Source organism: Suricata suricatta, chromosome 11, assembly GCF_006229205.1.
Source record: "Suricata suricatta isolate VVHF042 chromosome 11, meerkat_22Aug2017_6uvM2_HiC, whole genome shotgun sequence".
NCBI classification, from domain to species: Eukaryota; Metazoa; Chordata; class Mammalia; order Carnivora; family Herpestidae; genus Suricata; species Suricata suricatta.
Genome location: NC_043710.1, coordinates 71,781,453 through 71,808,275, shown reverse-complemented (window position 1 = coordinate 71,808,275; position 26,823 = coordinate 71,781,453). Strand labels below are relative to the sequence as shown.

General features: G+C 41.0%; 1 protein-coding gene across 2 annotated transcripts in view; it reads right to left on the bottom strand.

Moving 5' to 3' along the window:
- Window positions 1–26,823, bottom strand: part of FAT3 (FAT atypical cadherin 3) — a 525,182-nt gene that overhangs the window by 288,332 nt on the left and 210,027 nt on the right. For both annotated transcript variants that reach the window (XM_029914807.1, XM_029914808.1), the window contains exon 3: window positions 19,591–19,606. In XM_029914807.1, the coding sequence (XP_029770667.1) occupies window positions 19,591–19,606 (16 nt within the window). The remainder of the gene's footprint in view (window positions 1–19,590; window positions 19,607–26,823) is intronic.

Below are 26,823 nucleotides of genomic sequence, written 5' to 3'. Positions count from 1 at the left end.
TGAGTCTCAGTTCCCTCAAATCTAAAATGTGATTTAATACTAGTGACTTCAGAACAGTGAGACGAGGATTCAACTAAAACCATGCATATAAAGCAGGTAACAGAATGCTGACACAGAGGAAGCACTCAACAAACGGAAGTGCTTTCACTATTGCTATTATCATTTTTAGCAAATGCTTGCTCATCGGCGAGCTGGAAAGGAGAGGTGAGAGGACAGAAGCAGCCCAGAGCAGACCACCTCCCCTGCCTGGCAGAGTTCTGGGCAATGCCCAGCGACTGGGCTCTATGGGGTGCCAGGTCTCTGACCTATAGACGTTTCCATTCTCCTGCAAGACACGTGGGTGGCACTCTAGTCCGGTCGGAAGAGGGATGATGGCACACTCACACACTGGATGAGCCTGGAAGGGATGATGCGGCTCCATCCCAAACGAGAACAGACTTTTCTACTTGGCAATTTTTTAAAGATAAAACCTCATTAGGAAGCTCCTGGGACAGAATTAGGAGGCACAGACAATGGCAGTAACAGAACTCACACAACTGGTTTGACAGAGAGAGAAAACACCTTGATGTTGTCTTGACTTAGACAGAAATAAGTAAACAGGAACAGAGTTGAGGACTGGGAAGCAGCTACCAGTGGCTGACAGCCTACTGAGGGGAGGAAGCAGAAGCCTCATCATGTGGCTAAGTCATTCAGCTTGGAAACGGGAAGAGAAGGGGAGATGGTAGTTAAAAGGATGACGCTCTGAGCTCATGGAATTTCCAGTCTGCCCCTCTCCAGCGCGCCTGCCCGGCGGGTCACCCATCCAGAAACCTATGCCTTTCGGCCCCGCAAGAACCATTACAAACTGATCCCTGAACCCTGGCCCCAGGGCAGGGGTCACTCAGGCTCAGGTCCAGATTCTGCCACTTCACAGGGATTGCTTTCAGTAAGAATTACTCTCCATAAGTTTTCATTTTCTCATTTGCAAAACGATAATAGTAGCAATTTTGTTGCACAAAGTTTACTTTTTGTGATGTATACATAGTACACAGAGTAACCCTGAAGTCATTTCAACCAATAGTATGCCATCAGTAGCATTCCGAGGGGCGTTTCTCTGAATTTCCAAACCATGTTGGTCCCCTCTGCCCTCTTTCTTTCCAATGGCACCCTCTCCTTTTCCTCAATATATACACTAATGTGTGTACACGAAAGCACCCTTTCCCCAGATGCTAACCTGTCTGAGGGCAGAGATCGCTGCTCTGCAGGGCTGTGCCCATGGAGTCAGTGTCTGGTAGATACAGTGGGATGAGGCCCAATGACCCCAGTCAAGGCACAGCCTATCCCAGAGGTCAGACAAGTGAGGTCATTGGTACTCCAGGATGGCTTCCTTTGACACACAGGCTGCCGATTTATCCCCACGGCAGGAAGAGGGACGGTTGCTTTTGTCACTTAGACAAGAGTCAGTATTTGTCAAGTCCCTCTTGTCTATCTTCTTCAAAAGAAGACAAAATTCAGGCTTCTGCCTGGTAGGAAGTTCATGACTCAGATTCCGAGAGTGGAAGTTGGCAGGAGAACGTATTAACAATGTAAGAGGAACTGGGGAAAGCTTGACAAATTGGAGCTCTACACGCCAAGCATGTACCATGGGCCCGGCACTGTGTTTGGCACTTTACATACTCACCTCACTTCCATCTTCATAAACACCTTGTAGGGAGCACTGCATTTACAGATGAGAAAAAGCAAGTTCAAAATGTTGATATAGCTTGTTCACGAGCACTCAGTTTGTAATAACAGTGCCCAAATTTGAACCCAGACTGCCTCACTCTGAGTCCTCTGCTCCAACCCTATGGGACTTGTGCATTTCCTCAGCTTGTCTGAAGAATGGGGGTGCCTTGCCAGTGAAGGGTGCAGGGGAGCAGAGACCAGCCCTCCTGAAGCCCCATGCCGCTGCTGGGGGCAGCGTGAGACGAGGTAGGATGGGTATATGCACAAGGCCAGTTACCTTAGGGCAGCCGATGCCAAAATCCCCACACACAGTTTAAGTCATGGAAGGAAACGCCCTTCTTGGAGCAGTGATGTGGTTATGAAGTCCAGCGTGGTTTAACTTGCAGGAAAGACTGTGGGACTGGAAGCCACCCAGGGAGGATTATAAACTAATCACCCAGAAAAAGGACAACTGTCATGGCATTGATTTCTTCATGATTCCCAGCTTAGAATGGTAGAGGTAGAAGATATTAAAGTATAATTAAATATAATCAAGTTTGTAAGGTTAATCTGCACTCCAAGCACAGAGTCATAGTAAAGAAGAAAGTAGTCCTTAACCAGCAAATTGGCCCCATATATTAATGTTCGCTCTTTTACAAAGCATTTTTTGAACATTTTACTCTCTATTGAGCAGTGTTTCTCTGGGAGATATATTCTGGTGGGAATACTGAAAGCTCTTCCGGGGAGCTGATGGGAACATGCACAGAACTAAACAGGACGCTTGAGCATATGTGAATACCGAGAGGGACCTCAAGGAAATACGTGTGTGACATCCATTTTATTGTCAATGAAAACTGTGTTGGCCTCCTCCACATAAGAGAATTCTGATGCATATCACAGCATTTTCTTTTAGTTATTTGCATTAAAGTTAGTTAACATATAGTGTAGTATTGGTTTCAGGACTAGAATTCCGTGATTAACTTGCATATAACACTCAGTGCTCATCCCCAAAAATGGGCATCTCCTTAATGCCCATCACCCATCTAGCCCATCTCCCCACCTACCCCCCTCCCCATCAACCTTGTTTGTTCTCTGTAATTAGGAGTCTCTTATGGTTTGCCCTCCTCTCTGTTTTTTTTTTTAAATGTTTATTTATTTTTGAGAAAGAGTGAGAGACAGAGTGCAGACAGGGAAGGAACAGAGAGAGGGAGACACGGAATCTGAAGCAAGGCTCCAGCCTCTGAGCTGTCAGCACAGAGACTGATGTGGGGCTTGAACTCATGAACTACAAGTTTATGACCTGAGCTGAAGTCGGAGGCTTAACCGACTGAGCCACCCAGACGCCCCTTTCCTCCCTCTCTTCTGTTTTTATCTTATTTTATTTTTCCTTCCCATACCTTATGTTCATCTGCTTTGTTTCTTAAATTCCACATAGGAGGCATATCACAGCATTTTAAATATAAGTGGTTGGGAGGGTACTTTAGACTAAGCCTTAAGAAAAAAATTGTTTTCAGAAAGCAGAACATGAGAATCTAGTCCATGTGAAAACAATCTCTCAGAATAGCTGGAAGTCTGTGGAAAAAAATGTTTAAAGAATAAACTGCCTCTTTTTGCTGCTCTACATCCATTGTAGTTACTGAAGTGCATTCTGACAAGCAGCTCAAAGGTGTTCAATTTCACAAACATGGGGTAGACATGGGCTACATCCAAAGCTTGCTGTTAGCTGTTGTCACAAGCCAAAGATGAAGAAGCAAGACCTGGGTGCACAGAGAGATCAATGAAGCAGTAGCAGATCCCAGTGAGGGCTCTGAGGGGAGAAATAAGAAGCTGTCAAACCAAATGTCTAATGATTTAAATTCAACCTATTCCTGTTTTTTTTTTTAAGTTTATTTATTTATTTTGAGGAGAAAGAAGCATGAGCAGAGAAGGGGTAGAGAGAGAGAGAGAGAGATAGAAAGAGTATTCCAAGCAGGCTCCATTCTGAGTGTGGAGCCCGATGCGGGGCTTGAACTCACGAACCGCGAGATCAAGACTTGAGGTGAACTCAGATGCTTAACCAATTGAGCCACCCGGGTGTCCCCTCAATCTATACGTTTATGAGAAACATGGCACTTCTGAAATTCCAACTCCTTGTTGTAACTGAGGCCTGGTTTTCTTTCATGGGGCTCTAATAAAAAGCAAAAACCTTTTACTGAAATGACCAAAGAATTAACCTTAAGAACCGCAGATGAACAAACACAGTTCACTATTCTCCTGTCGTTTCGAGTTTGATGAGTTGAGGGCTCTTGGCCTAATTCATTCATACACAGTCTAGTCATTTGGAAGGAAGCAGAAGTTACAATGGAATTGTGCAGTCCTGAAAATGCTTTTCCCAGGGCAGCCTGTGACAAGCATACAGCCACTGCAGGGCCGTCTGGCAGTGGCAGAGGACTGGAGCAAGCCTGCAATCCTCACTAATGACTTGGAAGCCCAGCGAAGCTTACCTTAACTTCGGGAATTACTGAGACAACACGAGCCATTGCAACATGTCTTCTGTACATTTCTTCTGATTAGCAAAGTTTGGGCTAATGATTTATCACCCCATCTCACAGTACGCACACTGAAAGTAATGAAGTCTTTGCAGTATGAACTTTCCTGATAGCACAGGGCTATTAAATCTTTGTTGAAAGGCATGTAGAAGCTGCCAGGATGATTACTTTTATTTTTTGGCTGATACCTTGGCAGTACCAACCAATAAATGAAATGAAAGTTCCCCAACACTGGGTCCACTGAGTCTTTTGTTCAAAGGTTCAGAAAGCTTGCTCCATATTCTTCTTTTTGTTTTTTTATTTTTAATAAACCCAACAATAAACATCTGCCATCCTTCTATTAAGGAAGAAGCCATTTTGGGGCTGGAGTGGATTACAGTAGCTGTTTAACAACAAGAAAAATAAGCAGAGGGGGGTCGAGCTGAATGGCAGGCCCTTTTCAGGGGCACTGAGTGGCAGTTCATCTCCATCTCTTCCATTTGCCACGTGCTTTATCCACACTTGCATCCCTAAACAGTATCATAGAAACATGGCATCAGCCAGTGAGGCCTGAGGGAGGGAGGGAGAGATTCAGAAGTCAAGCGGGCCGGCTGGGTTCAAATCCTGACACCTCCTCTCATTATCTATCACCTTGAACTGGCTAACTAAGCCGACTATGCCCATCTTGTCTCCTCATCTGCAAAACCAGGATAAAGGAGATGTGAACATTAAATAAAATAATACCCATAAGCATGGAGGGCAGTGCCTTGTACACAGTGAACTCAGTAGATGTAAGCTATTATTCTTACTGAGGGAAAACCAGGATCAAATGTGTTCTAAATACCTGGCTGGAATCAGCCCAGATTTGTCTTCCAAAGCCCCATATTCACAGGCCAGCGGAGTTTAATAGCTGGCTGCTTTGGAATGAAAAACTGGGTGCAGTGTAATTTCTTTTATGTGAACTTTCAGAGGCAATCAAGTCTTGGCACGGATGGTGTGAATACCAACCCTAAGCTGTTTTGCAGAAGGATGAACAGGGAAATGTAGCCCTGTGAACGACATAAGTTTATTCTACATGGACCAGATTCTATTCTAAGACTCTACATACTTAGAGTCTACACACTAAAACTCTCATGCCCCTTCCTCTAACTTGCTATCTCTTGCATTCTTGGACTATTTCCCCACAACTCTCTCTCCCCCCCCCCCCTCTCTGTTTTTTTCTTTGAAGATGCCTGCTTGGAATGACGTTGCTGATCTTTACACACATCTCCACTCCTGCCCTCACCTCCACCTCCTTCTTCTCACAGCTACCAGGTGATCGTTAAAAAAAAAAACAGCTGGTTTTTGGGGTGCCTGGGTGGCTTGGTCAGTTAAGCATCTGACTTTTGATTTCAGCTCAGGTCATGATCTCATGGTTGTGAGATCCAGCCCTGCATCTGGCTCCGGGCTGACAATGCAAAGCCTGCTTTGGGTCCCCTCTCCCTTTCTCTCTGCCCTTTCCCTACTCGCTTGCTCTCTCTTTCTCTCTCTCTCTCTCAAAATAAATAAGAAACATTTAAAAAAAATGTTTGCATCACTCCCCACTTGAAACCTCCTGGCTTCCTGTTACACTGACAATAAAATCTCACCTCCCATGTGCCCTGGAAATCTCTCCCCTCCCCTTCTCTGGTCTCAGCACCTTTCATTCCAGCTCAAGTCTTTTTGCATTTGTGTTCCCTTTACTGGCATTCTGTTTCTCTGTTTTCCCACGACCTGCTCCTTTTGACCATTCAAGTTTCAGCTAATAATGCACCTCTGCTGTGGCCTTCCCTGGCCACCTTCCCTACTGTGGCCCATGACACCCTCACCTGGTCTATCATTCTCCTTCCTAACTGTCTACCCAATTTGTTTCCAGCAACTATGGCCCTCTGATATGCTCTTATTTCTTTTTATGTGTCTATTGTCTTTCTATCCTCACATACACGTTCCATAAGAACGGAAACCTTGCTTGGCTTCCTTATTACGTCTTCTGCAATACCACCTCACTCCTAACACACTCCATGGTTACCGAAGGAATGAATGAATGAGTGAGCACATGAGTGAATATATAATGCTAAGTAGTTCTTTGATATCTAGCTTAGGTAGCCCGTATTCTATGAAGCCTGCTCCAATGGTTTCACCTAATCAGAACTCCTGATATTCTTACTATCAAAATAATAACATATTTGGGGCACCTGGCTGGCTCAGTTGGTTATGATCTCATGGTTCGTGGGTTCGAACCCTGCGTCAGGCTCTGTGCTGACAGCTCAGAGCCTGGAGCCTGCTTCAGATTCTGTGTCTCCCTCTCTCTCTGCCCCTCCCCCATTCATACTCTGTTTCTGTCTCAATAATAAATATTAAAAAAATATATAAACATATTTGTCATGTTTCAGCTAGAGAAATATGTCTTCTCTCCCTAGCTAGCTTTTACCTCGCTTGAGAGCAGCAACTTTCACCATCTCCAAGCTGTGCAAGTCAGGAGGATTCAGATGTTTGTGGACTTAACTTGAAAGAGAGGCTTCTTGGGTGTCATTAAGCATCTGTACACTCTTATTTTAGAAACAATTCCAGAAACTCAACAGTTTCTGACAAGAGAAAGTGATAGATGAGAATAAGAGGTAAGGAAGATAGCTATAAAAAGAGAAGAAGGAGGTATAAGAAGTCAAAGGCACAACCGTGGGGAGGAGGATGGCATTTCATGGTGAGGGCCAACATCCTACCTACCGCAAACATGCTGAGGTGTCATGAAAGTACTTCATTACAGCACAGTGTGATCCTTGATGTGCTTAATGATCATGATTAGTTTTAAAAGGCCCAGGAAGGTATCATATGTCCTGGAAAAGGCTACAATCAAAGACAGTCCTTTGAGGTATATACACTTAAAGGTATAGATTTCAGTTGTCTAGATTTACCCCTTTGAGTAAGGTACCTCTTTCCTGATGAAGTCAAATAAAGAAGTTCTTCTTACACTGTATGCTCAGCACAGGGCTGGACACATAATTTTACTGATGGTACTATTTATTTGGTAAGCCAGCCTAGGACGTGTAATTTAATTTCTGCAATCACCAGGTCCTGTTGCTAAGGGACAATAGTTTGGTCTGATATTTACTGGGATAGTGATGGGGTGATGCTTGGTGATTGGGACCTCTGAAATTTATTTATACTAATGTTTCTTCCTGAGATAGCGAGACCATTCCCTTGGGAAAGAAAGTAACTTCCTGGATAGTGACGCCAAATGGAGAGGTGAGAAGTAGCAGAGGACTATTCTTATCTCTGGATATGAAGCAGTCCAGAGGGCATGTCTTATTTCTGGAAGCATCTGCTCTGGCCGGTTCAGGTGCAGGATAGTATGGAGGAAAGAGCACAGGGTTAGGAGTCACAACCACTGCAGGAAGAGCTGACATTTGTTGTGTATTTATTTTGGGCTTAGAACTGTGCTGTTCATTTTTTGATTATTACTTCACCTAAGAATAGTTCTATTAGATCTTTACTAAGTTTACTAAATAAACTTTATTTAACTCAAGTTTAGAGCTTAGTGCCCAACAAAGGTTAGCCAACAGTTAATAGAGAAGCCATGCCTCAACTCCAGACTGTGTAAATCTGAAGTCCTTAGCCTCCCCATTGCACCATGATACTCACAAGGCCTGGCTTCTATTGTTCTTGCCTCTTTCTAGTTGGATGTCTTACAAATCACATAAACTTCCTGGGCCTCAGTTTTCTCAGCTATTAGGTGAAAATACATATGCATATGCACACTCTCTCCCTCACAGAGCTGTGTGAAGCTCAAATAATGCTCAGTTCCCTGTGGAAACTTACAAAGGGTACACCAAAGTAAGGTCTATGTATCTGATTATGCAGATGATTTGTATATGAACCCTTTCACCGCACAGAAAAAAACATGCGTCTCTGAAACCAGAGAAACCCATTTAAAAAGAGAAGTGCTATCTAGCCTTTATACCACAAGTTCATATTCTTGATGATTTCTCCCCTATCTGATTCTTCAATATGGACTCTCAAAGTTGTTCTCCAACTATGAGCTTCTAAGAAAAAGTTCTCCTGCAGAGACCATTCTCTTAGGAAACTGCAAATAAAATACAAATCTTTTAAATGAATGAGGTCATTTTATTCCCATGGGTTACTGAGGCATTTTCCCTTTTAGCTTTAATATTTCAAACATTTTCCCAAAGGCTTTTCTCCTTTTGATTCATATTGGTCTGGCATGTTGGACTTAGTTATAAACTTAGGACTAGTCCTGCATCCCTGGGTCATTTAGTTTTGTATACCATTATCAATCACATATGATACTTTAGATGAAAAGCCTACATTTCTCAGAATATACTTTAAGTCAACATCTTCAGCAATCTTCCAGGGAGGAAATGACTATTTAAATTCTTTACTCCTATTTTTTATGCATCTGTACAGTTAAGGAAGACTGCTTGAGAAATACTCAAATGAGCTTCTAAAAACCAAGAATTCTCCATCCATGAACAGTCCTCCATAACAGAAATGGTAGGGCTTGGCTATAGCCAGAAAGACCAGAGTTTAAAGCCTGGCAAGGTCCCTTCACCAGTAGCATAAGTCTAGAGAAAATATTTAAACTCTGAGTCTCAGTTTCTTCAGCTGTAAAATGGAAAAAGTGATATCCTATAAATTGTCTGTTACTTGGAGGTGCTCAATAAAATGTTAACAAAAAATGGGGTGTTTGTTTACCTTGAAAAGATCTAATAGATCATCATGTGAACTCTATCAGATAAGCTTTAGTTTGGAGCTGCTGTAAGACCCCTCTACAGTCTGTTTCTAACTAGAACACTACCCATCAATGACCCAGTTACAGGTGACATCACACAAGTTTTTAGCAATCGAGCTAATTTATGAAAACACTCTGTAAACCATCAGTAAACCCAAGAGGAGGCAACGAGATAGGTACAAGGAGAAAGATTGAGGGGGTTGTAGGAGGTTATAGAAGGGACAGAGCAGAGTAAGCAAAAGGCACAGAGAAGAAAAGAAGAGCTAAGCTAAAAAGTGAAGGGAACAAAATTCACACAAATGTCAAGGTCAGTCTTTCAAGTGACAAAGGCGGGGGAATGTTGGCAAAGAAATTCACAAAATCTTAGTAATACAGAGTAGGCTCACAAGGAGGGAATTACATGGTAACTGTGGTCAGGCTCATGAGAACCCAGAGGGCCTGACTGGGGGGAACAGGGTACGAGTTCCTCATGTCAGACATGAGGGCTAGATGTCTGACAGCTGAGGCCTGATGTTGATTGTTTCATCAAAAGTTTTTGATAATCATAATCTCTAAGAAGTTGGGAGAAAAGCAAGTTTGCTGTTCTTATGATTGGATACCAAAGAGCATGGTATCAGACTTAAAAGAATAGAGAAAGAAGCTCATTCTTACTATACCCAGGGTTCACTCTCTTGCACTGTGCACAAGAGGGTCAAAAACAAGATGGCTACCTTTCTCATCAGGGAGGAAATGGGTGCTGGCCTCGTGTGCTGACACACAGTACCTGTAGGCTCCCCAGTTCACCAAAGCATGGTACCTCAACCTCCATCAGCCTCATGAGTCACCTTGAATATACTGCCATCTGAGCAAAACATGGTGTCGGCTTCTAAAACTGTGGTCCAAGGCAAGTCCCTGGAGTCCCTACCAATCTGAATGCTCTGACACACCCAACCTACACCCAAATTCCAGAACTGGTCCTGGTGTTCCTCAGAAAGTGAGATTTGGTGGTGGGAGTGGGGTTGGAGTAGGGGTTAGGTTCTTCAGGTCATTCAAGGGGGAGGGCTTCACAAACCATGTGCTGATCTGACATGACTAGGTATGTCCCATGAAGTTTTAAAGAGGGATATATGGTAAAATGTCGTATATTTCTTATCAAAAAGTGGTCACTCTGTAAGGATTACTTGAGAAACATCACTCCCCTAAGCCTTCTCACACCAATGAGCTTCTCATCCTGAGCCCCAAATCTGTCTTGGGCCACACAAACTCTGATCAAAGTTCTTTCTTTTTCCAGGCTCATCAATAAAAAGTGTTGATTCCCTCTCCAGGCCCTGGGAACGTGGATTTCAAGAATGAGAACATGATAGTGGGGGTGAAGCAGTTAGTCTAGGGGGTCTGACCAGCACCATTACTATTTAACATTAACAGCATTTGAGAATATGCCTGTATGTGCATAAGGTGTCTGTCTCGGAGGCGAAGTTTCCTATGAATGAGATCATATTTATTTAATCTTTCTAATGCCTGATACACTACCACTAAGTACTTAAAATGCCTCCTAATGAGAAGTATGTCCTGTACCTTGGAATCAGATGTGGGAATAAGCTTGCCTTTATAAAGGACTTCATTATTACTTCGTTATTTGGGTTACAAAGGTCTTGTTCTTTTCTTTCTTAGTTCACAAACCAACAAAAGAGAGACCAAATTCGACAACCATGGAAATCCTGGGCCAGGAAGTGCCACTATAATGTTCAGGGAGAAAAGCAATTTGTGTTGTGGACAGAATGCATTTCTCTCCCATTATAACCACAGCCTGTTAAAAGTCTGTCAGGAAATAAATAAAACACTTTTTGTTCAGTTGCCCACATCCCTGTACTCAGTTCAACAGATTCCAGCCTTCTCAGAAATTCAATCTAAGGTGAAGCCAGAGGACACACAGGCTGGGGAGCGGAAGCTTCTCAGAGGAACTCAGTGGGGACAGTGGCTCCTTGATACTTGCTTCACCACAGACTCGGCCTCCATCACCCTGTTCTGAGCCTTTCTGAGCTGTTAAAACTGATTCAACCAACAGGTTCATGTCCCTGTCAAGTCCCATATTTCCTACCAAAGAGAGGCGTTCATCTTACAAGGAAATGGAGTAAAAATAAAGAGCCGACATGGCTTAGGTGGAGTATATGTGGACATCAGGATGATCCTTATTCCTAACTCCAAAGAAATCATAAATACAGGAATGAGTACTTTAATATGTGTGCTTTTTCTAATGGTATATTAGAAAGTGAACCCTACTATATATAGCGATATATCTGTATTTGTGTATACATGTACATTTTTTCCTGTTAGCAATTCTCCTCACGCCCATATAGAAGCACTACCAAAATAGAAAGAGTTCTGAAGCATATGGTGGGTTTTGGCAGCAAATATCAAGGATGGGGGGGGGGCTGAGTTTTATGGCAAAGCAATCTGGGATACTACTGCAAAATGTATAGGCTGTCTTTCAACTAAGAGGCCCTTCTTTATAAATAATCCATAAGCACCCAGCAGACCCTAAGTGCCACCATGAGTTCAGACTCTGTTATCTTTTTCATTGCCCTATCTTCCATGCCCAGCCCAGTGCCTGACCCATATCAACTGTAGAAAGGATGTGTTCAGTACAAGCCTGGCCCACTGGCAGAGTGAAGGATGACTAAGGGATGAGGAAAATTAGTACACAGAGGTGAAAAGTGGCCTTGGTTTCACGTTCTGAACACACAGGAAGCAAGGAAGACTATTAAATAATTTTCTTATGCAGATGTACAAGTTAAATGATTGGTATCTAGAAGTTTCCAGAGTGTACACCCACCCCCTGCCTCTACACTCGTTCTGGTTCTAAGGGCTGATCCCTGACTGTGACACGTACCACTGCTTAAAAATAGGTGAAAGGAGAGTCAGGGAAAGGGGCTCCCTTTTCTCCTGCTTTTGTTAAGGGTATGCATGCAGCGTTGAGTAGGGACCTTGTGTATCTGACATTGTACCTGCAAGTGCGGACACACGTGACCAAAACAATGCTTTATAACAAAACCTATCAAACCTGGTTATCATTTTCTCAGCAGTAGGTTTTTCTGGCCAGTACAGGTAATCAAATCACATGTGTTCCATGAAGAAATAAGTAAATACATTTTAAATATAATCTGCTCACAATCTTAGGACTCTCTTCATATGAAGTCTTGAGACAGGGGGTTAGTTCTTGCAACATGGTCAGTGTGCAGACCCTTAACCTTACGTTTGTCGCCCTTCTAGGATGTAGAAGGTACAGGATGTACCAAACTATTGGCAGAAGCCACTAGACAACTGTGAATCAGTCAACTGACTATAAAGGAAACATTCTCAGAGCCCTACTCAACCTAGCCTGGGGTCTCTTACCCAGTAGGCACCCCATAAACATTTGCTAAATGGCTAGTTAAAATCAAATTAGACACCTCACACTCATTAGGATGGCTACTATAAAAATAAAAAACCTAAAAAATAACAGTTGGCAAGGATGTGGAAAAACTGGACCCCTCGTATACTGTTAGTGGAACTATAAAATGGTACAGCTGCTATAGAAAACCGTATGGTAGTTCCTCACAAAAACTAAAAGTGGAATTGCCATATGTTCCATAAGTCCCATTTCTGGGCATTTGCCTAAAATAATTGAATTCAGGGACTGTTGTACACCTATCGTCATAGCAGCATTATGCATAATGGCCAAAGGGTGAAAACAGTCCCAGTGTCAGTCTGCATCTGAATGGATGAACAAAATGGCCTATATTCATATGGTGGAATACTATACAGCCTTAAAAAGGGAGGGAAATTCTGATACATGCTACAACACTGATAAATTTTGAAGGCATAATGTTATGTTAAATAAACACGCCATAAAAAGACAAACACTGTGTGATTCCACTTACATGAGGTACCTAGAACAGCTAAATTTATAGAGACAGAAAGTGAAATACTGGTTGCCAAGGGCCTGTGGGAGAAGGCAAAGGCGAACTGCTTAGTGGGAACAATGTGTCAATTTTTCAAAGTGAAAAGAGTTCTAAAGATTGGTACCAAATGATGTGAATGCACTACTGACCTATACACCTAAAAATGGTTACGATGGTGACATTTAAGTTACTGTATTTTGCCACAATTAAAAAAATAAAGTCCACAGAAACAAACAAAACCGATTTCTTTTACACCTAAGGAAATGTAATTCCTTAATATCATTAAGTAAGTCAGTAGCCAAATGTCCAATTGTCCCCAAAATATAATGAATGTTTTAAATATAGCAACTCTTTAAAAATAAGAATAAGATTCCTGACCTATTCTAGGAAATACTGTTGTCTACAAAAAAGTTAGTGGCTAGACAAGTTTAAAAGCAGCTCTCTGTTGCCTTCTCCCACAGGCCCTCGGCAACCAGTATTTTACTTTCTGTCTCTATAAATTTAGCTATTCTAGGTAACTCATGTAAGTGGAATCACATGTTCCATGACCACAAGACAATGAAGGACTTGAAGGCAGGGGCTATGACTTACTTACTCTGAGTGCCCAAAGTCTAAGAAAGTGTGCTGAAAAATGGCCAGATAGTATGTTCTCTTTCAGTTTAACTACTGTTGAAACAAGACAAGTCCAAAGAAACATAGAAAATGTTCATTTTCCTTTGCAACAATTCATATGTCAGAAGCTAGATGCTTGTTATTCTGCCTCCAGCTAAAATGATAACATTCTATGCCTTTTTAGGAGTGAAAGTAGTTTAGGCCGCTGTCATGAGCTTTGTAAAACAGCTGGTATGCTTATAGGGTAGCCAAAACTGCTTTGGTATCCCTACTAGTCTCTGCAAAAACTTTTGAGAAGATAACATTGTAGGCGAGATAAGGAGACCGAGACTGACGTCATGAACACACTTAATGTCTTCGCTGCTATTCTGCTGTGGTGATGTGGTTGTTTATGTTAAGCTAATGGATCCTTTAGACTGATAGAAATAAATAAATACATTCCATGGTGCTCCTATTTCCAAAATTACCTCTCCCAGAATGTTCCTCTCTTTCAGTGCCCTATGTAGGGAAGGCCTGTACTGTGGAAGCCAACCCTATGCAGAAGCCATTTGTGCAAAATGAGGGTCCCTTAGGAACCGTTAAGTCATTCTGGCCTTTATTTCAGGGATGAGGGAGGGAATATTGAACTTCAGCCTAAGAGGATCTGAGGTCACCAAAACCATATTTTCAAAGCCAGCAGTCCATCCCAAGTACTTAAGTGGGTTTTATTGTTTTGTTCCTAAGGCAGGTAAATTTACATTTGGTTGGTAATAGAATTCTTTCAAAGGGTCTTGAACTTGAATTAGCATATTGGAGACTCCACCATAAAAAGTCCAGGCCATTAGGTTCCCTTCCTTTGCACTTAACTTAAAACCCACACAGAGTTAGCCAATTTGGGCTTATGGTTAAATTACTAGTAGTGGAAATGGGTTGTGTTGACTTCTTCCCAATTTCTAGACCATTCTCCCTTGTAGCCAACTTAACACACTTAAGCCTGTATCAAAACCCTAGCTCCTCTGACCACAGAAGCAGAGATGGTGAGGAGGATTGTTATTAAAAGATTAAGGAAAAGAAAGGACATAGAGGAAAAGAAAGATTATAGGAAAAAGGTAAAATAATAATAATAATTTTGGGTTTTTAAATGTTTATTTTTGAGAGAGGGAGACAGAGTGTGAGTGAGGGAAGGGCAGAGAAACAGAAGGAGATACAGAATCCAAAGCAGTCTCCAGGCTGTCAGCACTGAGCCTGACATGGGGCTCAAACTTATGGACCGCGACATCATGACCTGGACACTTAACTGACTGAACCACCCAGGAGACCCTTGTTTTTTTTTTAATCTCAATTATCAGGATACTGTGCCCAGCATATACTGAATGCAAATAAGCTATTTTAGTGAATGTTCAATAAGCAAATGCTTTTGAAATATTTGCAGAGGCACCTGGGCACCTCAATTGGTTAAGTGTCTGATTCAGGCTCAGGTTATGATCCTGAGGTTCATGAGTTCGAACCCCATGTTGGGCTCTGCGCTAACAGTGAGAAGCCTGCTTGGGATTCTCCCTCTCCTTCTCTCTCTCTACCTGTCTCTCATGCATGCTCTCTCTCTCCCAAAATAAATAAATAAACTTGAAAAAAAGAAAGAAAGAAGGAAAGAAACATTTGACTGACAAATCTAGAAGATTACTGTACAACACAGAAGACTATTCTATGGATAAATAAACATTAGTCTTTGAGGACTCTTTTCTCAAACCTTTTGACATAAAGGGAACTGTGTTTAGGGTATCACAGAAGTAGCAATGGCCAGTTAAAATCTGAATTTGATTTTAAGATGAGAAATTGTACTTTTATGAACTTGGCCACTTTCTGTCATATAACATTTCAGACGCCAGCCCATTTATGATCTGGCTTCTACCTACTTAGTACTGTTTGTCTTACTTACCCTCCACCACCTCTGAACACATTGGCACACTGGCTCTCTGAATTTTCTGTCTCTCTGTAGCAGGGTTCTTGGACCAGTAACAGTCTTCCTAATATATGTGCTCCTCTAATGTTTAAAGGTCAAGTTCAACTCTTCCTCCTAAGAAGCCTCTGTCACTTTCTCACTTTGAATTAACCTGTGCCTCCTCCACACTTCTACAGTATATTGTGTATACACTGATTACATCACTTACGGGTAAGTTCCCTGGACTAAAAATACATTCTCTATGTGTCAGCTTTCATGCACTAAGCGCTTGAACCATACCTAGCACATGAATCATAGCAGCGTCTTGAAGAATACTTCCTAAAAGATGTGAAACGACACCAGAACAACACAGGGAAGGAAAAAGTGAGGTTCTATAGGGAGAGAAGTTTGTTCTAATGTAGAAAATCTTCTGAAATTGAATTTGGGAGAAGTAGGGGCACCTAGGCATCCATTTATATTGGTCTGATGTAGCAGGCTTGTACTCCATGTGCTTGCTTATGGTACAAGATTGATTTCCTGTATTTAAGCATCCTTTCTATGACAAACGGTGCTTGATATAGAAGTAGACAGCAGCGTCACAATATGAATAGCCTCAATTAGGCCTCAGTTATACATGTCACATCTCTGTTACTGAGATCTGAGAGGAAGGGACACTGTTTATGTGACCAAAGAGAGAGAGAGATAGAGAGACCACCAAAAGTCATTCAAAACGATAAGCTTACTTGAGTACAGAAAATAGGATATATCTACTTTGCTGAGCCAGTAAGCAGATTTAGGCTTAAGTAAGCAACACAAACAAATGAGAAGAAAGTTGTACCTAGATGATGTGAATTCACACATGGGGTGAGGGTCAGGGCTTGGTATCTGTAGATTAGGACTTTCCATACATCTTCATACCTGAATCAACTCGTTCAGTGAAAATATACTGAGTGCTTATAAGTGCTGGTTATATGACGTTTGATAAAGCTTTCCACAGTCCAGGAGAAGTGCTCCAGGAAACGAATTTCTAATGGGGACTGCCACTTTTCCACTACTATCTCCTCTCCGCTTCCACAGTATTGGAAGATCATGGCCACTCAGCTGGAAACCACATGCATTTCTCAGCCTCTTTTACAGCTGGGGATGGCTAGTTCAAGCCAATGGAATGCAAATTCCAGCTCATCCCAACGTAAAAGTAAGTGATATGCCCTGGAGTTCTGGTCTTTCCTTTTCCTGTGAGCTAGAACATGGACATGCCTAAGACTTAGCTTCAAACATGGAGATAAAGAACACACCCAAGGACATGGTGGGTGTAAGATGGAAAATTCTTAGTTCATGATATATTACATGGAATAGAGCCACCCCATCTACCTGGGCTGTCACCTCTTATCTGTTATATTAAAGAAACTAATCCTCTGTCTTCATTAAGCCACTGTACTTGGGAGTTTCTTTGTTATGTTAGCTTAACTTTTATCCTAACTAATATAATTCCTCATTAACTCCCTAATATAAATCGTCCTCTAATTATTAGAAAGAAGGTAGCTGCATTTAGCCTTTCTGTCTAGACTCAGAATGGAACCAAGCAATGATCATATTTTATAGGAAATGTGCCACTTATTTGCTCTTCTGTAGATCTTTGTCTACCTTCACCCAAATTCATCTGGCTGATGTCTTAAAAAGGAAGAACTGATTTCTTTCTCCTCCTTCTGATGGATACCAGTGACTTGCTGAATGGTCTGGAAACAGTCTCTTAAACCTTTTTATCTGTAACAGAATACATACCCATTTTCCTCAATGAAGTGCTTTGTTAATTAATGCTGGTAGAGCAGAGAATGTTCCAAAGCAGGACTATTATTGTAAGCCTCCTTTACTCCAACTGTATAAGAAACATTGGAACTCATCACTCAGGAAGTAAAATCAGTAGGGACTTGTCAGGAGGGTCAGCCTGTAATTAATCAATGAGGTCACTGCCAATAACAATAGTACATGTGTAACTTGATTTAATGGATGTACCACACTAGCAAGTTACTGGAAAAAGAAAACATTTCATCTCTGCCCTGAAACAGCAGCTAATTGCAAAAAGCAAATGAAAAATCTGTGAGTCTTAACAAGGGTTAAGAGACTTGTTCTAAAAGGACATTAAAAATAGCAACAGAGGCCATCCTTAGAAAGATTCTTGTTCTAAAAATGGACTCAAGGTAAACAATTTTCAACTACTGTTGAAAATATTCTTTTTCTCTAAGTCTTGGGCACAAATCTACTGGAAAAGATCAGAACACAGAGATCCTTGGACCCAAATGGCCATCCTCTTGAGGATGAAGCAAAGTGGGAAGCCAACTGTCAAAGTCTTGGAAGTCTTTAGATGACTCATAAGTGATGAGGGAGGGATTTTACACCAGACTTTGAGCAAGTGGATGGCTGCTAAGCAGTGCTCCTGGCCAGCTTTGCTCCAGTTCCACTGCTGGGGAAAAATAAACATTTGTTCCTTGTTGAGACTGGGCTTTAGATAGCGCTAGGTAAAGGCTTAAAATGGAAAGGTGTTTTAGGCCTATCTTAAAAGAGCAAATAAGTAAAGAATTGGCAAGAAATGACAAGTGTTCTTGAAGGAGAATCAAATCCCACATTAGCCCTGCAGGGCCCTCTTCAAGGGCCAGAGCTTGCACTCCCAACTTCTCTGAAGCCTTCCTGCAAATGAGGAGTTCTAGGCTCTCCCTACCATAATGGGGTCCAGGCCAACATATTCACAATTCTAAAAACTCAATGAAACATCCAAAATAAAGGTTTTATTTTGGTAAGTTAAATAAGCTACACTTAAGCACTTCAATATTGAAAATAATACAAATAGCTAACCTTAATAGGGGACATTTTAGTTTGTGTGACTACAAGTAATTTTTCAATATCAAAAGCCTCAAAAATGTGCATTTCTTTGTCCTGCAAGTCTGTCTCTAGGAATTTACTCTAATGGGAAAATGAAAAGAAACTCATTTACAAAGATGACGATCACAGTATCTTTAAAAAAAATTTTTTTTAAGTTTATTTATGTTTGAGAGACAGATCACAAGTGGGGGAAGGGCAGAGACAGAGAGGGAGACACAAAATCTGAAGCAGACTCCAGGCTCTGAGCTGTAGGCACAGAGCCCGATGTGGGGCCCAAACTCGGGAATGGTGAGATCATGACCTGAACCAAAGTCGGATGCTTAATTGAATGAGCCACACAGGCATCTTACAGCATCTTTTTAATAATAGTGAAAAATTAAAAAAACAAAAATAAACAAAAACCAGAATCACCCTGGCTGTTGGATACAAGGGAAAAGGAGGTACATGGGATCTGCTGTAATAAAATTATACTAATAACCAATTTAGTGTAATTAAATATTCCACTTTCTGCAGATCAGGGTCCCTGTCTTGAGGATCCTAAATACAATTTAATGAATTCATTTGAATTTAAGAGGATTGTAAAAGTGAGTCCAATTTAACATTAAAAAAAAGCCTTAGGAAAAATCATATTGGCATTTTCCCATCTCTGTAAGAAAGTGAAGAAGAGAAAATCAGCTATAGAAATTCTCAAAGCTACATCCAGAGAAACACATACTAATAGAAAATGTTGTATAGCTTCATACAGTTGACTTCTGCCATACCTTTTATATTTGAAATTATTCTAAGACAGGCAAACACCTTTCCCTTAATTACTTGGAACCTCTGTCCTAAAAAAATCCCTCTAGCTAGTATCATTCAGAAACATGGTTTTACAAAAACAATTCAGGGAAAGAAGTTGCTAAAATGTAGCCCATTTCTTAAAAGCATGGTGTTTCACTGAATCAAAGTATGTTCCCAAAGGAAACCATACAAAAATATTGCTATTTTCAGACTCATTATTTGTAATTAACAGAAACTCATTTTAATCCACAGTCAGTGGAGTTTAATAATCTCTGATTCTGGTAACTTGGTTAAATTCCAAAATTTTAAATGTACTCACAAAAACAACTAGCAAGTAAAACTTATCCTGGCCATTCTTTCTTCTTTCAATTTTTATTTCAAAATAACTTCTAATTTACAGAAAATCTGCAAGAAGAGTATGAAGAATTCTTCTACATCCTTCATTTTGAGACCCCATTCAAATCTGACCAATTGTCCTAATGATTTCCTTTACAGTAAAAGGATCCAATCCAGGATCACACGTGGCACTTAGTGGTCACCACTCCTTCCTCTTCTTCAATCAGGAAGACATTCTTCAGTTTTTCCTGACCTTCAAGACTTTATCATTTTTTTTAAGTTTATTTATTTTTTAAAGAGACAGAGAGAGAGGGGCAGAGGGTGAGCGGTAGAGGGGCAAAGAGAGTGAGAGATACAGAATCCAAAGCAGGCTCCAGGCTCTGAGCTATCACCACAGAGCCTAACACAGGGCTTAAACTTATGAACCATGAGACCATGACCTGAGCTGAAGTCAGACACTTAACCAACTGAGCCACCTAGATGTCCCATGATTTTATCATTTTTGATGATGCAGGCTGGCCTCAGGTATAGCTACTGCTACTATATACCTTGAAAATGAACTGATACCTCTAGTTGCAATCCAACATCATAGAATCAGTCGTCTTCCTTTTTTCTTATTTGTACTATCTTCTCTCACAGTGAAATAAAGACAAAACAGAAACAACCCCCAAAACAAAACAAAACAAAACAAAACAAAACTGGCTTCCATCTACTTACTTATTTGTTCAATAACCCTATATGCCACCATTCTCATCTACTGACTCAACCAGCCACTGATTTTTCTCAGCTACTTCCTCTTTCTACCTCTGATCCCAGTGGGGTATCTTGTTCAGGAGCCTTCCTTGAGTTAGTCCAATCCCATCCAGTCACCTCACTTCAGGTAGGCCTGCTTGTTTTCAACTGAAATAGAAAGGAGGACAAGAGGAAGGAAGGAAGGAAGGAAGGAAGGAAGGAAGGAAGGAAGGAAGAAAGGAAGGGACAGAGGGATGGAAGAAGGGAGGGAGGAAGGAAAACATATGTTGCAGTAGATCCATTTCATGGTTGGGGGTGGGGGAAGGAAAGGAAAAAAGAAGAAGGTGAGGAAGAGAAGAGAGGTAGTAGAGAATAATGACTAAGAGCATGGGTTCTGGAATCAGCCTTTCTGGGTTTGAGTCTTGATTCTGTTACTTACTAGCTATAAAAATGTGGGCCACTGACTGCCTCTTTGAGCCTGTTTTTCCCTTATCCTTAAAACACAAGTCATGTACGTATTTTATAGGACTAATATGTTATATATGTAAGGCATTTAGAACAGCATCTGGCACTTTGTCAGAACAATTGAACACTATTATATTACTTATCTGTAGAAGTTCATAATTTCTCTCCTTAAGGTATGATTATAAAAGATGTCACTGTTGAGACAACCATTTTAAGATGCAAATCAGTTCAACCAAGCTTTCTATCCTTAGATGTACTGGCATGAGTACAGAGGATGGAAAGTAGAGAAAGACAGTGCAAAATTAAATTTACAGTCACCAGAATTTGAAACACTGGGAAGAAGACTCATCATTCTATCCATCCTTAACTCCTTGTTCTCCAAATTCTCTCTCATTTCTATAGAAAGTCCAAGCCGTAAGCAGAAAGCTGAGTTTTCCCGGTTACCAAATATTTTCAAATATTAATTATTCTCCCAATAGCTTCACTGTCAATGACTGCTATTATCATTTTCATCATTTTCTTTCCTACAAATAAGATATTCTTTCAGCAGTTAGCATTCCTAAGATGAAAACCGCTATATAAATACAAAAGGGTATCATTTGAAATTACAAATCTGTAGCTCAAATAATCTAAGTAAATTCCACAGACTATTCACAACATGACTCAAGGCAAAATCCTGTCCTCCAGCTGAGATAATGACTTAATCTTCCAATCAGTCTCCCCCCTTTCCCCACCAATCTACCGAAACTATTTCTCTGCGTGCCTAAAAAATAAAGTGGTCCCTAAAGAAATATTCTAATTTATAAATAGTTACCACACACCTCTGTGAGGATCAGGGACTATCAAAGAATTAAAACAAAAGCATTCTTACTCCTTTGTAACATTTCCCTTTTTACCATTATCACCACCATGCCAGCAGCCTGTTGAAGACCTGTTTGACAGCCTCTATTTCATATTCCTGGAAAAAACTATTTCATGAATCAATGGCAGGAGCACGACCACAGAGTGGAATACCCACTCAGCATATGCTGCTCCTGTGCCATACTAATTGGCACAGGGGGTGGTACTGACTCAATGTTTGTGTACCCGCCAAATTCATAGGTTGAAACCTACTCCCCTATGTGTTAAGGTTTACTTTGGTTGGTGATTAGGTCATGAAGGCAGAGTCTCATGAATGGGCTAGTATCTTAATAGGAAGAGTCATGAGAGACACTTTGACCTCTCTGCCATGTGAGTTTACGGTGAGAAGGTGGCTGTCTAAAGCAGAAGCGAGCTCTCACCAGACATTGAATCTGCAGGCATCATGATCCTGGAATTCCCATATTTCTTTTCTCCAAACTGTGAGAAATAAATATCTGTGGTTTATAAGTCACCCAGTTCATGGAGTTCTTGTATTGCTTAGCCTTTAGAAGCAGACTTGCTACATGTTGAGGGGCCAAAGAAGCTTTCTGTACCATAAGAACCACATCCACGAATCATGGTTAAATCTGTTTTTTAAAAATTTATTTATTTATTTTGAGAGAGAGGGAGAAAGAGAGAGAATTCCACGTAGCATCCATGCTGTCAGCTTGGAGCCTAATTCAGGGCTTGAGCTTACAGACCATGAAACCATAACCTGAGCTGAAACTAGAGTTGGACGCTTAACTGACTGAGTCACCCAAGTGCCCCATAGTTAAACCAATTTTTTAAAATGATTGAACGTACAAAGACTAGGTCACCCAAGGACCACCACTCTGATGAACAGTGTCATGAAAGGAACATAGCTGTGTCCTGGGAGGGGGTGGTGGTGAAGCTGTGGCCAAATGGCTGGTGAGGGGAACGGCCCATCCGCTCCCAAGCAGCACACATAATAAATACAATAATGATAGCTATTATCTATGGAGATTCAAAACTAACCAAACCATATGATTTCCTTTAATATTCTCAGAAATATAGAAACGCAGCTGTACTGTATCATAATTTTTTAGACAAGGAAAGGGAGAATCAAAGAGTTTATGAAAATTGCCTGAGGCCACCCAGACAGCACCAGGCAGAGCTGGAATTCAAACCCTTTTCTGAGGGTGATCCTTGTATGAATTGACTTTTTCTTTGCTGAGTACCAGTAAGAACTTTGTCTAACCTCAATGTCTCAATTAAAATATTTCATCTACTAACACTCTGGTTTTCAGTATGTTGCTTGAAACCACATTCTGTAAGCAGGTAGAGTCAGGTAACCTCAATTCTAAAATTCCTTCCAACTAATGAAGGAAGGAAAGAGGGAAGGAAGGAAGGAAGGTAAGGAGGGAGGAAGGAAGGAGAATCTTCAGATGAACTGCCTGGGATTAATTAAAATTTTAGACAAATTGGAATGCCTGGGTGGCTCAGTCAGTTAAGCATTCCACCTTTGGCTTGGGTCATGATTTTGTGGTTCGTGAGTTGGAACCCCATGTTGGGCTCTGTGCTGACAGCTCAGAGCCTGGAGTGTGCTTTGGATTCTGCGTCTCCCTCTTTCTCTCTGCCCCTCCCCCTCCTGCACTCTGTCTGTCTGTCTGTCTCTCTCTCTCTCTGAAAAATAAATACACATTAAAAATATTTAGACAAGTTAAGCAGAATGTTGGCTTCAGATATGGCTGATGACAATGACAATGGGGGCACCGGCTGAGTTTGAATAGTACATGAGGTCAGTTGAAAGCTTTAGAGATAGGACTGGGTAAATTGAGTAACTTTCCAAACCAAAGGTCATCACCAGAGCTGTTGGCAAAAAAAGGGAAAGACTCAAAGAGGCAAGAAGGTTGAAAAGATGTGTTATTTACATTCTACAGTTTTGTTAAAGATCCTAAAGGCAGACTGTGTGTCAAATGAATGTTATCTTAGCTTAGTCACACCTGAGCTAATATGTTAGAATCTTAGCTTGAGAAGCTCCAGATCTCCCTTTTCCTGCATATAGTCTGGCTTCCATAGACCAGCCCAGAGCAAGGCTTTCCACCCAATTCCTGCCTTCACCCAAGAAGAAAGAGGGAAAGGCAAAGAAAAGAGAAGCCTATCTTGTGAAGCTCCCTGGACTTTTCCGACTTGGTCTTCATTAATAGAGAAAAGAGTTTCTCTGTTCAAAGAGAATATTCCAAGTTCCCTCCACGAATGGGAGAGGTCTATGTAATGCTAATTAGATCCACTAAATGCAAAGATATTTTCTTTTAGACAAGGGAGCCAGAATTAAATTTAATTTAATGTAATTGTAGGAGATGGGTGGTTTAAAAAAAATTCTGCAAAGCACTAATGTGATTTCACTGTAATAACAGTCCAATAAGGAAACCAGTATTTACAGGAAATATATTAAGTGAAACACAAAATTGTTAAAGAGTGTTTAAAAGGTGCCTTGTCATATACAATATATTTTATCTCCACTGCTTTCTACCGTACCCATTGTGACTAAGTTTTGGACTTAGGTTTTGCTTTTCAGCTCAAAAGAGCTCCATTCCAACGTTAAAATAATATTTAGGGAAATGAATTTTCCAGCTACTGAATAAGCCTTTTATCCTTGCAACAGAAGATCTGAAGATGACTCAGAGCTTATATAATTTATTCCTTTAAAACAAAATGGAACTTAGGATATCCTGAAGGGTGTCATGTCATTTTATGTTCCATCATATTATTTTCCATTTATTAAGCTACGAATAACACTTAAGGAACACATGTCTTTGCAGCCAACCAGTTTCACCTGAAATCTAGCTCTGGGCAAATTACTAATGTCACCGAGCCTTGTTTTCCTCATTCACAAAATAATGTATGTGGGTAAATACCGATCTTTTAGGTATGTGTGTAAAGTGTTGCTAGATTTAGCAAACTAAAACACAGAATGCTCAGTTAAATTTGAATATCAGATAAATGACAATTAATATTTAGCATATTACAGAATTCGATGTTTGTATCCTATATTTTATCTGGCAATCCTAGTTGGGTAGATTAAGTTACATAATTCATGTAGAACATCTAGCATCATGAAGAAGTACAGTGGCAAATGAGAAGTTCAGTGCCTCATCTCCCGCTTGGAAGACTTATAAACCAGTTGGTAAGATGAGAGGTCCATTCCTGGAACACACATAGGATGCCAATTCAATCCAGGCCAAAATCATAAACACAATGTGTGGGTGAGAATGGGGGGAAAATCACATGGTCTGAATTGCTGGACAAAAAAATCATAGAGAGAATAGATCTTGAATTGAGTCCTAACGGAACTGCTGAAAAAGTGAGAGTAAGGAGAGTGTTCTAGATGAGAGACCATCTTTGTGGAAGCAACCACCCCAAGGGGTCACCAAGGACAGCCCAGCTGAGATGAGAGGGCTATTTGACAGGACATGGCAGAGAAGATTTCCCAGAAAGGGTGAGGGCAGATTATACAGGGTTTTGGATGTCAATTTAAGAAGCTGACTTGCTAGGTCCAAAGGAGCCATAATTCCCCTTCTTATAAGAAGGACAACCAACCAACTTCTGGATCCCTCCTAGGATCAGGGAGATGCTAGATGGCAACTTGCATTTGGGCTGAAACAAATGCAGGGAAAGTAGGGTCAAGAGCAGTTACCGGGCAGGATTGCAATGGAAGACAAAGCCGAGAGCTGTCCCACAAGAGCAATGACATGATGGAATCAGCTGGTGAGGCCAAACCTAAGCATGTTAGAAACTAGGAACCTTAAAGCAAACATGGGAAGATGAAATAGAATGAAGAGGGCAACGGTTAGCCAAGTTCCCTGGGCTACTAAGTTGCAGCTGTGGGGCTTCGATGGGCTCCCAAAGCTTAGCAGGAGGGCAAGACTGCCAAAGAATCCAACAGGCTTAACGGAGGCAGCTGGGGCAGGAATTCAGCTATGAATCATCCAAAGAAGCCCAGATCATAATAACGAAAGTGAGAACAGCCAGAAGACATCCAGTTTAAAGGCATAAAGAACAGGACTATAGAGACAGCGAGTATAGAGGAGGCAGGAAAGAAGTAGATTCAACAGATATTTAGTGAGCACCTAATATGTGCAATATAATGTTCTTGGCTTTGCAAAGAAGGCAAAGATAAGACATCAATGCCTTCAAAGTGCTCTTGATTAAAAGGAGAAAGATTGAAGATAAGATTGAGAACAACAGGGGCCCCTGGGTGGCTCAGTGGGTCAAGTGGTCAACTTCGGTTCCTAAGTTCAAGCTCTGCTTTGGGCTCTTTGCTGAGGGTACAGAGCCTGGAGTCTGCTTCGCGACTCTGCATCTCCCTCTCTCTCTGCCCCTCCCCCACTCGCACTTTGTCTCTCTCTCTTTCAAAAATAAGTAAACATTAAAAAAAATGCTTTAAACAAAAAAAGATAGAGAACGATAAACAGCCAGATTTTGATAAGGCCAGGAGAGGGCACGAGCTAGATTTCATGGATGCACCCAAGGCAGGAAACTGTCTTAACCAAACTGGGGATGAGGACACTGGAGATGGGTTTTTTTTAATTGAATCTTAAAGATGGAGTAGGATTTTAATAGGCGCACCAGGTGCTGGGGGAAGAGCGTTTCAAACAAAGGTGACGTGAAAAAGTCATGGTTGTGCCAGTGGATGATCAGCACATTGCATCCAGGAGGTACCAAGGCTTCTAAATAAGAATGCTGTGGCACTTGCTAGAAAAACAAATCGAGAGGTGAGGGGAGAAGCAGAAACCTCACTAAGAGATATGAATCACGATTCAGCCTGACCTAATCTTTTTCTTCAGATAAACAAAAAGCTTCTAATTTTTTTTCCATGCCAACTTATCAAAAAGACAAAAACAAGATTAAAGGCTGCTTTCCATGCCGTAAGCAATTCAAGCAGATATTGGGCTATAATGTACCCTGAATAACTATGCTTATGTAATATTCTAGTCCAAGCCAAATTATTTGTTTACCCTAATTCTATTGCATTTAAAGTGTATTAATTATATGGAAATATTCAGAGGTTATATAATTACTACTTTTTAGAAACTTTTGATGATTTTCAAAGAAGGCTTCCAATACTCTTTGCCATTTGAAGTACAAAGTTGTTTCACAAGGTGATACCATATAAACAATCCCATAACTTTTAATATCTTTCCATAACAGGTGCTTATTATGGGTGGAATTTTCTGGAGTCATTGCTAAAATAGTCAGAATTCTGTAGCAATGAAGAAGAGTAACTGTGTTATTTTTTCTTGAAAATGGAACACACATCTTTACTTAATTAATGCCAAGTAGTATTTGACTGGGGTCCTGAAATAC